The sequence below is a fragment of the Catharus ustulatus genome, chromosome 14, assembly GCF_009819885.2.
Source record: "Catharus ustulatus isolate bCatUst1 chromosome 14, bCatUst1.pri.v2, whole genome shotgun sequence".
In the NCBI taxonomy this organism is placed as follows: Eukaryota; Metazoa; Chordata; class Aves; order Passeriformes; family Turdidae; genus Catharus; species Catharus ustulatus.
The window spans coordinates 2,325,545-2,337,440 of NC_046234.1; the positions used below are offsets into that span (position 1 = coordinate 2,325,545).

The 11,896-nt window shown below is 40.7% G+C and overlaps 1 protein-coding gene across 4 annotated transcripts in view; it reads right to left on the reverse strand.

Annotated features, from left to right (window-relative positions):
* AFF2 (AF4/FMR2 family member 2) overlaps window positions 1–11,505 on the reverse strand; it is a 340,514-nt gene extending 329,009 nt beyond the window's left edge. For all 4 annotated transcript variants that reach the window (XM_033072136.1, XM_033072135.1, XM_033072139.1 and 1 more), the window contains exon 1: window positions 11,366–11,505. In XM_033072136.1, the coding sequence (XP_032928027.1) occupies window positions 11,366–11,412 (47 nt within the window). In that variant the 5' untranslated portion in view covers window positions 11,413–11,505. The remainder of the gene's footprint in view (window positions 1–11,365) is intronic.
* Window positions 11,506–11,896: the final 391 nt, after the last annotated feature.

Consider the following 11,896-nt stretch of genomic DNA (forward strand, 5'->3'; position numbering starts at 1 on the left):
CATTAGGATTCTACTATGCATAGCTGTTGGTTAAAACCATTGACCAGTATCCTTATAAATTAATCAACTGAGGTAATGCTGGCCTGGCTGTCATCATTTATTCCTAATCTACATTTAAAATTCAATTCAACTTTTCAAGCCCTTTAGAACAGGTTTATCAATTCTCTCATCCTTCCTTCAGACATCAACCTAACCGTTAATTGTTTACCAAAGACCCAGTACAATGGAACTGTGTCTTTTATGGTCTTTTTCTTTCCAGATATCAGAGCATATATTGACACTGTATTATAATTAGTTAGAAAGATATTAAATCTTAACCAAACATTCTAGACTGCCTCAATTTTTTTATGAGACCTTTTATCATTGAAGTTGCATTTGCAGGCAGATTGTGTGAGTTTACACAAACGAGAATCATTACAAAATCTAAAATAACACTGATCTGGTTGAAAGGCAGCTAGCAGAACATTTTTGATTATAGATACATGGGAGGAAAAAAGCCTCCTAGATATCAGGTTATTTGTGGAGCTCTAATGTGTTTTCAAACATATGACTTATGTGTTATGTCTGTGTATTTTATGCAGTTTCTAGTCATGTTTGTTAGATGTCTGCATGTCATGTACTGCAAGATTCATGAGCAGCCTACAACCAGGCAAAATTCTCACACAACAGCTTGTCTTGGCTAATGGGGAAAGAAACAGCAGAGTGAAGTGACAGAAAAGTGTATTATTTATTATCCTGATGAGGATAACACCTAGTCATGGTCTACAATCCAAACATGCTCAGGGGCCTGCTGATGGAGCGTAGGATTCTGAATGAGTGCACGGGTGTTTCCCAACACAAATACCAAAACTCTCTTTAATTATATTCCCTTATCTATGATCCCTCCATGGGCACACTAAAAAAACAGTTTGGGCAAGGGCTCTTTAAAGACAGAAGGGAAGACTAAGCAGTAACAAAAACATTGCTGTAGATTGCATAATATTTCTGGAGTTTTGCCACAGAGTAGGTAAAGGTCATCTGCTCCAAAAATGAAATGAGAAAGAAAGGGAAGCTGTGGCTATGGGTTTAGAGTTTACTAAATCAATGAAAAACTTCAACCAGTTGCAGTGGCCTCCAGCTCAGTCCTCTAGTGCAAATTTACTGGTCCACAGACAATTATCAAAGCCACAAAGACAATGTTTCCAAGTATGCATGACACTAATCATCTCTCCAATTGCCTAAAAATGATACACAGGATTTAATCAAAATTCATTCCCTTCTTCAAAGGTTTTGTTAATTTCAAAACCAAATTCCACTAACACAGTCTATTAAAACACGTATATGAAAATGCCTCCTACTTTTCAGGGACATAACAACCATTAATTGTTTTTGCTGCCTCTTTTCCCTTGAACCTTGAAAGGAAGGACCTTAGAATAGAATTTTGCCCTGTATTCTTTTTTTGTCCAATCACAAGGATGTTCTTTTCCTCGTGCTTGCTGAATGCAACACAGTAATTTGTATCCCCAAGTGGTATAAATAGAATATATGCTCAGTCTAATAACATATGTGAAGAAAACTCATGCCCAGGGTTAACCAACAAAGCAGCAATGATCTTCTAGAAACAAAGGCAGCTGGCTCAAAGAGCTACAATGCTTCTGAAAAACTGTGGATATACTATTCAGTCAACCATCCAAGCGATGACGTTTACTTAAGTTACAGCTGCATATACAAAGCTTTGCTATAAGTTCTGGTAAATGACAAGTCTTCTGGAGCAACAAGATGGTTCTGTCTTCAAAAGGTTCCTAGCTTTCACTGTCCAGCTACACTAGCAGGGAAAATTACATTAAGTATACAGACTGTAAATAAATTCTGCCGTTTAGAAGAGTTCTCTGCTTTGATTATCTTCTCTTGCTCACATGCTCTGCCCAAATCCCACCGTTTCTCTTTACAGCCTTGCCTTCCCCCTACTAATATATCTGCCTAGGTTTCTGTCTTCCTCTATCACCGTAAACATTCATAAACATTAAGGGACTTAACCTCATCACACCCCCACGGAATAGGAAAATATACCCATCAGACTTGGCAAGCAGTGAAGTGGAACTCAGTTGCATTCCCTACCAAAGACAAGTCCTGCAAGTCACTTTTCCCTTCCCGTTCCCCTGTATAAGAAGGGGTGATGACAATGACTTCTCTGAAAGTCTACCAGTAAAAACTGGAGATACTTTCCACTTCACAAAAGGAGGCAAAGCAGAGACACAAATCAATATTGGTTGAAGGGTCTGTGGCTAGAAATATCACTTCATTTTTCTAAACACGTTGTCTGATATCATCAGCACAAATGTTGCATCCAACACAAGGATCTCTGTGCATCAACTATGCCATAGACAATCAACACCATTTGCTTTTCTTGTAGGTAATGTTGTGCCAGTGAAGGATCATATAGCTAGAGTGAAGTTCAGAGTAGAGAAAACGTCAAAAGCAGCTCCCCGCTGACATCCAGAAAGATGAAAAAATGAGCAGAAAGACTAGATAAAGGTAAAAAGGTAACTACAACTACACAGCTGGCCCTTCTCTCCCATGCTTTGCACCTGAACAAAACAAAACAAACAAACAAACAAAAAAACAACCAAAAAAAGATCCAAAAAAGGCAAATCACCACAGAAGTAAATATCATTGCCTCCCTTTGCCAGATACCAAGTGACTTTCCAAAGGCAGTAAAGCAGCTAGCCCACAGTACCCGTGAGAGAATACACGTTCTGTTCCTAAAAATACATAGTCACCTTTATTTCACAAACTTAAAAATGACAATGAGCTTTCAAATTACCAAAAAAAAAGCAATGCAACTTAGTTCCTTCTCCAAGCAACCACTAGTCCTCAGTCACTGGCCAATGCCTCAATTCCTTCACCTATCCCTCTTCAAAGGCTTGGTGAAGACAAATGGTCTTTCCAATATCCAACCAAGCAGAAAGCAATGAAAATCAAAGTGCTGCTTTTTGAGTAAATATGAGCTCCAAAGCCATTGTCCTCTCCCACATAGCAGATCTATGAAAACGCTTACTATAGCATATGCACAGTATTCTTCACAGCTCTGCCTCTCTGCTGACCACCAGCCCCAGGGCTCAGTCCATTTCCCATTACAACTGGCTTCACCACACCCACTGACTTGTACTGGAACTCTTTCAGGGAGCCTAACTAATGCGTTTTTAAACACTTGTAGACTGAAAAGATAATTTTTCATCATTATTCTTCATAGAAAACACCAGGAAGAATGTCACTCCCATTGTTCTACTGGAAAGAAACTGGAAGAAAAATCACGCCCACACTCAAAAGAGCAGCCCAAAGTTTTCATATGTGAACTGACTGTCCCCCAAGCTATGGGGGTCTCACCTGAGAGCTCAGGATGGGGACCTAAAGCATGTGAAACCTTCTGAAAACATCTCTTCCTCTGGCATCTCTGAAGACAAAGAGATCCCTAACCAACACACATACAATGTTCCAAGACAGTATTCTCAAATACAAGTGAGGTTACTGACAGCAGCATAGAAACAGACTCACCTAAACACTGCATCACTGCAGGACCTCAGTTTCCCTCATAACATGAGACTGAAATAAATGGGAACTGAAGACCTTAATGATGGTTTATATTTAAAGCTTTGCATTTGCTTTCTCTTGTATGTTCTTTTTCCTCACAAGAGAAATCTTGACCTAAACCAGTAATAAAGAACAAAAAAACAAGTAGACTTACGTAACATACTGTTACCTTCAGACATAAAAACATTTTAAAAAACCCACATTCCATTATGAAGCCACCTTCTCAGCACAGGTCATAGGCCAGCAAAGACTGCTCTGCTTTTACCCAGTGTCATTTTCAGGTGTCTCAGGATGCAGATACTATCACCTATCAAAAGAGCCTACACTTGGATGTCCAAGAAAACTTTTGAGCTAGTTGAATCCTGCCAACAGTCCATGTAAATAAAGTGCCAAATGGAAAAAGCACTAGTCTCAGTAGTAAGTCTTCTGCAGGTTTGAGCCTCAGGCACTGGCAATGTAGAGCTACAGAATTTACTCATTCCACAACATCATGTACACCCACAGCATACAAAAATAGCTATTATAATACTTGTCAAAGGAACAACTCAGTGATTTTTAACTTGGTGCTCTATCTTTTTTTCATCTTTGCAGGTTGTTAATACCCCACCCCTATAACTACATATAATTATGAGTGGGCTATTCATGTCTTACTATAACTGGTAGCACCATGCAGCATGTGAGTCAGGAATCTGAACTGCTGACTACAGCTCCTCACTAAACAAGTCTTACACACCATACATAGTAAATGGCATTCCCTATTCTCTGCTCCACCTACAAGGAAAATCAGCTTCTCGTTGTGGTATCATCTCCAACTCTCCTTAAAAATCACCATCCCAAATCACAAGAAATAAGGACTCAATTATAATCTCCAGTAAAAAGATGCAGATCAACAGCTGAAGTCACAATGAAAACATTTTTCAAGTGAGTTTTCTTCTCTCAATAGTTTGATTTGAATACATTCATAAAATGCTATTAAAACATGATATACAGTTTTACTAAAGAAACTACTGACAAGACCTTTGCTTAAAAGTCGTAACAATTTATGTTGTTGATCTGCTACGTACAAGTTGAAAAAAAGTCTCTTCATGATAAAACAGTTTCTAACAGCTGGGAAGTTAACTGCAGGAAGTTTTGGGTTATTCCCTTACCTCAGGTCTCCTGCTCCACATTACTTTTTCAGCACTATGAGCCCAACCTTGTAAACCCATCAAACTGACTGCACTCAATACCAGTCCTGTTGAAATTCAGGACCAATATACAACTTTTATAAATTTTCTTTGAGACTGGACTCCAGTACAGTGTATTTGAAAACAAGCCCTTCAGCTCATTCCCACACAATTTCCTCACAAATAAAGATTTAACATATTTGCCCTTCATGAGAATCTCTGGTCAAACAACTGTCTCATTAGAAGTTATTCAAGATGGAGCTTAAAAGTTACTGACATACATGCTGCCATCCTCCTCATTTTTTTAATCTCTACAATTGCCCATTAGTCAGGAGTAATGTACCTTCTGACCTCTGACCAAAGCTATTAGAACAATTTAAACAAATATTTTGGTTACAAAGCATCAACACAGAATATTCAGTAACAATAAAAGGATGAAAGAGCTGTCTTTTAGAGTCACTGCTGAGACTTCCTGACTGTGTTATGTTACGGAAGGTTATACTAACTTAACATCTTACTTGGTTTACTATCTTCTTTTTCAGTGCTTAAGAACGAATTTGCAACATTCCAAAACCCAGAATTGTGGCACGTTTTCAGTTTTCAGTGTTAATAGATGTTTGATGGCCTTAGAAAATCCATTCTGTTAACTGCAATCAAGAGAAAAGATTCAAGCTTTCCCCCTCCATTTTTCTTTTCTTTCCATAAAAGCAAGGCAGTAAATTTGAATTGGACAGGTTCAGAATTGGGCACTGAGGAGTTTTTCCACATGCATAGTATTAGGCATGCGCAGAGTGCCTTACTGATCCCGGTCATTAGAGAGCTGCTCCACATTTAAAGAAGTCTGCCTTTTGGCCAAAATGGGAAAATCAAGGGCCCTCTCAACTGGGAGCACCTTCACTGGCATCACTGACCATTGACTCAGGCCAAGGCTGGAGGAAGACACGTGTTCTTTATGGTATTTATTGACTATATACATTTAACAAACATTCAAGAACCAAATCCCTCAAGTCCTTGACACAAAAATAATTTCATTGCTTCAAACTAAAGGCACGCGGAAAATACAGGATAGGGTCTATGTGTTTAAATGCTTATTCCAAATGCTTCATGGGTTTAAGGTATAAAATGTTTCTACAATCCCTCTAGTTTTTTTTAAAAATGAGATTTAATATTTGCATTCTTTCTGCCAGCCCAGTTATTTGTGAAATCACGTAAAGCTGTTGTAGATTTCAGGGAAATGGATGGGTATGTACAGTCAAAAATAACATCAGCTTTCCCTACCAAATACATCAAAACCTGGGATTTAATCATTAGTAAAACACATTGAGCATTTTGGGAGTGATCAAGAACCCAGTTTGGTGAAACTTAACTTGAAGTCAGAGTTGTTCTAATAGGATCTTTTCTGTGCTTAAAACTACATACCTGTCTGTGGGCCCTGTTAAATTCAGGCCCACACCCTTTTTCAAAGTTTAGAGCAAATTTTATCCCATCTCACCATGTTGAGCATGGCTTCTTTACCCAGATAACAACAGAATTTGGGCCTCATAACACAAAAAGCATTCCTTCCACAATGCTGGAGCATATTGTCTCAGTCCTAAGAAGTATAAAAAGACCAGCAGGAACCATCCATTTTTTCAAAGACCATTTAGTATAGTTAAGTTAATACTTTACAGAATGTCGCATTTTCCATTCTAAATTATTTAGAAAATTCCACGTTGCCAAAGTACTCCTGTCCGACAAAAGAAATAACTTTGCTTTACTGAAGGACCTGTATCATAGTAGAATCTTTTACTAAAAAAGAAAACCTCAAACAATATAACTGGCATTCATGTACAAACTGCTTAAATGCTCTTAAGTTCTGCCTGGCTTCAGAATAGCTGAACAGTACCTGAAGTATCTACTCTCCACCCCAATTTGTATATTTTAAAAGACATTAAATTCTTGAATGAATCATTAGGAAAACAATTCAAATGCTGTTAAACTGATAGTAATTTTGCCTCATAGGACAGATGCGAGCTTAATGTTTGCAAACAGCCAAATTCTTTTAAGATTTACACTCCATGAAGTTCAATACCAGCCAGGGAAGAATTACTAAATCAGGATATACTTCAAGTAGAGGTTTTGGCCCAAGACTATTTTTGGTCTTCTTTAACTGTTTGTTTTGACAGCATCTAATCCCCCTCACACACCCACCAGCAGCCACACAATCTATCCATTTACACTTTCAAAACAAATTGAAAATGAAACATTCTCAAATAATTACTCGCGGATGTCTGTTATACAAATCCAAAAAGTAACTGCAATTTAGCTGTAATATTTCTTAATGAGAAGAAAGGGACAGGGAGAAAAATCTTACAGAAATCCATTCAAAATGTGACTTTTTTCTACACTAATGCTCTCACCATCACCTCATAAAAATTAAAAAAAAAAAAAAAATTAAATCTAACTCCCAAAGAGCTTATCTACTCTAGTTCACACATTCCCATCAGAAACACAACATAGTTTTTTCCACGTTCAGAAGTGAGTTATTACAAACCCCGGTGAATGAACAGTAACTGAGGTGGTCTTCTGCAGGGACACAAGGCAAAGAGGGAAACAGGAAGGTGGGTAAAGAGGGGGAATTAGCCAGGGCTGGGACTGAAACAGTTCACCTTTGTCTGGAGAGCAGGATCACTGCCTCCAGGTTGGGAGGACTGTGCTGAAAGCGTGCGCTGCTGTGGCATGCAGTGTGCTTCCCCACGCACACATGAGAGGAACCTGGCCCACAGATGGCCTGTTCTCAGCTTTGTCAGCCACAAACAGACCTTTGAACTTTCTATTTATATAACAGTTTAGTGAGTTTAAGCGTCTTCCTGTATAACTGTCAGTTTGCTGGTTTTGCTGTAATTAGGCTACTTGTGATACATAATATAAAATAGGAAAAAAAACAAGAAGCTTGTTTCTCTGCAGGGGGAAGTCTTCCTCCTTGCAACCACACAGCTGACACTGTTACCTGCTCATCTTACCTTACCTTGTCAGGTTTTGATTTACATACCTTAATATGCATTTTTCTGCTAAGTATTTTCTCAACTTCCACTTTATTAAAGATTGGAGGACTTAAAAATATTAATACCTATGACATAAATATAACATAAAGCAAGAATTTTTCTGCCTTTGTTTGTGCTAGTGAGGAGCATATATTCCAGGGTGGTTGGGTCTTTTTCGGGTTGTGTTGTTTCCCAGCTGCTGATTAATGACACCACCTTACCCTGTAAGCAGGTTCAAATCTAGCCACATGGTCCCAGACCACAGCAAGATTTCATTTACTTGGTTACCACAGACAAGCATGGAAAGTGATTTAAAAGATGAAATTTGATTTTTAACAGCAAGTGGTCCCCTTGGTGCACACAGGCATTCAAGCTTTTCATTATATTCATCTCCCTTCTTTTCTCCCTCATAGAATGGTTTGTATAAAATGCAAGCCCAGGTGAACACTTCTTATTCTTCCAGAAATCATAGCAGACTTCAGCTTTGGCCCTTTCATCTCATCCTGAGTTTACATTTATTTAAATTGTTTTGGGTATTTTTCAGTTTTTTCAAGTCTGGCAAAACATCCATGAGGATATTTGTAGCCTTATTTTACATATTTTACCCCAGTGTTAACAAAAACCCCCACACCAACTCTCAGCAACCTTCCTAATCACATTCTTGATGAAGGGTCAATGAAATATCTCATTCTTGTTCTACTGTGATCTCTCCCAATATGGGAAACTAAAGGGCTGATTCTGCAGTTTGTATCATCAAGACAAAGCTCCCACTAATCATCCAAAAGACCAGGTGAGAATTTCAGCACATGTGTAGCGGCACTGCACGCTGTAACAATCATAGTTCTTGATAAAATATGTTTCAAGAAGTGACACAAAAACGTACCCCCATTGGAGGTGGGGGGAAATTAACTGTATCTTTCCCACCAATGAGTAACTTTCACAAAGTCATTTCCCGGTATAAAAGCAAGGCAGGGAAAGTTTACATCTTTTAATCAGATTTTAAAAAAAATCTGCTAAAGCTATAAATATTTTTTTAATATATTTCTCAGGCTAATGATGTTTCTGTTGTACTTTGCATACAGATAATACAAACACCCACACACAGTAGGCCCGAGCTTGCCGTCTTGGATGATTGCAGCGCAGATTAGAAGTTTTGGGTTTGCAAGGAATGCAGAAGAAGGTACCTAATTGCCTTATAAATGCTTGTGAAACATGTTTTACAAAGGCCAGCTCACAGGCAGGAGGGCAGCTTCAATATAAGAAGTAGAAATTCACACATCATGTTATATGTACTTATTTGCAAGTATTCCAAAGCAACCACACCATACTGGATACACAGACAAAATTAATAAATCTTGATGGATATGCGTGCATACCCTTGGGTGTGTAGTGATGATGTATGTGTAGCGTATTACATAAATACACATGTTTGAAGACAGAGGAGCTAAATTTAACTTTCTGTAAGCTACTCAACTACTTGTCAGAGATAAAAATATTTACATGCATAATAAAATACATGTCACATTTGTGCAGACATGTAGATTATGTATGCATGTATTATATATGCACTTACATGCACTAACTGGATTATTAATAGCTAAATGCAATTTAATCTCTGCAGTAAGTGTGTGTGAATGCCTGTGCCTCAATAGAGTTTGAGCAGATAGCAAACTGTTTGAAACAGTCAAAGTAAAAATGTTCTTTCCTCATGAATCCTAAAAAAATACATATCACAGTACAAAAACAGTAACTAGAACTTTGGAATGAGGGGCAATATATTCATATTTTATGGAAAAACTGAGGCACAAGAGTTCCCTTCTTTCTGATGCGCATCTCTAAATCCACATAAAACCATAGTCAAATGAAAGTAAGTTATTAGGCAAACACTAAAACTCAATACCTATAAATGCCTAGTATTTGAACTACACCCACATATTGGGTTGTAACAGCTTCTATTAAATTAATGTTACCCACATTATAAATTAGGCAAATCGTATGCAAATATTATTTGAGTGGTAATACATACAGTGGTTATCAGTTGCCTGCAAAATAAATTAGTGTAGCAGGGTAAAGATAGTGTAGTAGAAGCATAATATTTAATTGAGCACTAATTTTATTGAGATTATTATTTTTAAATAACAACAGCATGATTATTAAAAAGATGTAATACAGTGGGTTATGCTGATAAAACATGCATATGATCTAAAATGCCTGCTTACAGATTAATATTGATATAGTGTAATTTATGGTTGCAAGGATTTACTCCCAATTGCTGTAAAATGGAATGTGACAGGTATTTGGTTCTGATTACTATGGATTTGCAAGTATAGTTGTTAGACTATGTTTGGTAAAATGATAGTTATTAACAAGATAAATTACCTTTTTCCTAGACATGCTCTATATATTATTAAAAAAGTAAAGTAAACCCTCTGCAAAATACGAGGTCCAAATGCACATACATACATACATAATCTGTTGGCATTTTGCGATTAGGATCACAAAATACAGTGTTTTAGTCTCTTCCCTGGGAGACTGCACTCCAGTTTGAAGGCATGTAACAAAGCAGTACCCAAACCCTGAAATTCCCTATGCATAGTTAAGGAATTATATTCGCTAAATTGAAAAGTAAAGAAAGAACCAATAAAACCAGCCAAAGAATAAGCATCTCATTAATCAGCCACGGAAGTGACTAAATACCTACCCAAATTCTAACTTTCTCAGCTACTTGTCACCCATCAAAAATTCCTTAACACTCACGTTGATAACAAGTTTACAATGTACTTAAACAGATGTACCGACCTTTTTAAGGTGTGCACCTATTTACAGAGCAGTATAAACCTAAAATTCCATTCTTAAAATAAATGGAAAGAAAGAAAAGAAAAATGAGGCAGAGACGGGCAGGGAAAAAAAGACCTGTTATAATACCACGGGTACCGATCTTCCCACTTCCAAAACTAACTTCAATAACGCTTCATCTAGAATAGGAAACCAGCAAAACCAGCAACAGAAGCCCCCACACCGATCAGGGCTACAGCCGAACTGTGCCACAGCGAAACTACAGTTGCGGTTCTCCCCGTGAAAAGAACATTGTCAGTGACAGCAGTAAACACAACATTAGCAAAGCGGCGATCCCGGGGAACATCGCCGCCCCTGCTCGGGAGGGGGCTGCACCGCCGATCGCAGCCGGCACCCGGCACCTCTCGGCGCTGCCCTGCGGGCCAACTTCGCCCCCCGCCGCCGCGCTCCGAGCGCTGCTCCCCAGCCGGGGCCGCCGCCGCGGAGCGTGGCTGGAGCCGGCCGGCCCCGGCTCTCCGGGCCGGCACCGGCTCCCCTGGCTGGCACCGGCTTCCCCGGCCGGACCCGGCTCCCCCGGCCGGACCCGCTGCCCGCGGGCGCAGCGCGGACCCGCTCCCCGCTGGCACCGGGGGCTTCGCCCCTCAACAAAGGCTACGGCACCGGGGGAGGGAGCAGGGAAGGGTAGGAAGGAGACAGCTGAAAGAACGAGAGGGGTGGAGAGACGGGGAAGGGAGGTGGTGATGGGGGGGAGAAACCAAAACCAAAAAAAAAAAAGAAAAAAAAGAAAAAAAAACACCCGAAAAAACCTACCACTGCTGCTCTAAGTCCCAGTCCCTGAAAAAGTCGAATAGGTCCATAACGATGTGGTGGGGAGACTCAGAGAAGTGGTGCCCCCTCCCCGCCCCGCAGAGCCGAGCCGAGCCGAGCCGGCGCGGCTATTGCTGCCCGGCCCGCATGGGCAGCGGCGCCGCGAGGAGCGGCGGCCGCCGCGGGGCCGCGCGGAGCCGCCCGGGGTGGCGGAGCGCCGCCGCCGCCGCCAGCAGCGCGGCGCGGCTGTGCCCGGCTGGGAGAGGCAGCACAGCGGCGGCGGCGGCGGCCCGGCGCACACACACACAGACGGGCGGGCAGGCTGCCTCGCACACCGCGAGGGGAGGAGCCGGGGCGGCCCGAAGCCGCGGCATGGAGCCGCCGCGGCAGCACCGCTGGGATCCGGCGGAGCCGCGAGCCTCCGCCGGGAGCGCGGGGAAGTTTAGCTGCAAGGAGGAACTGCGGGCACGCGTGGAGCGGCGCGTCCCCTCGCCTGCGAGAGACCTGGAGAGGCCTGGCTGGGGTGTAGAGAGG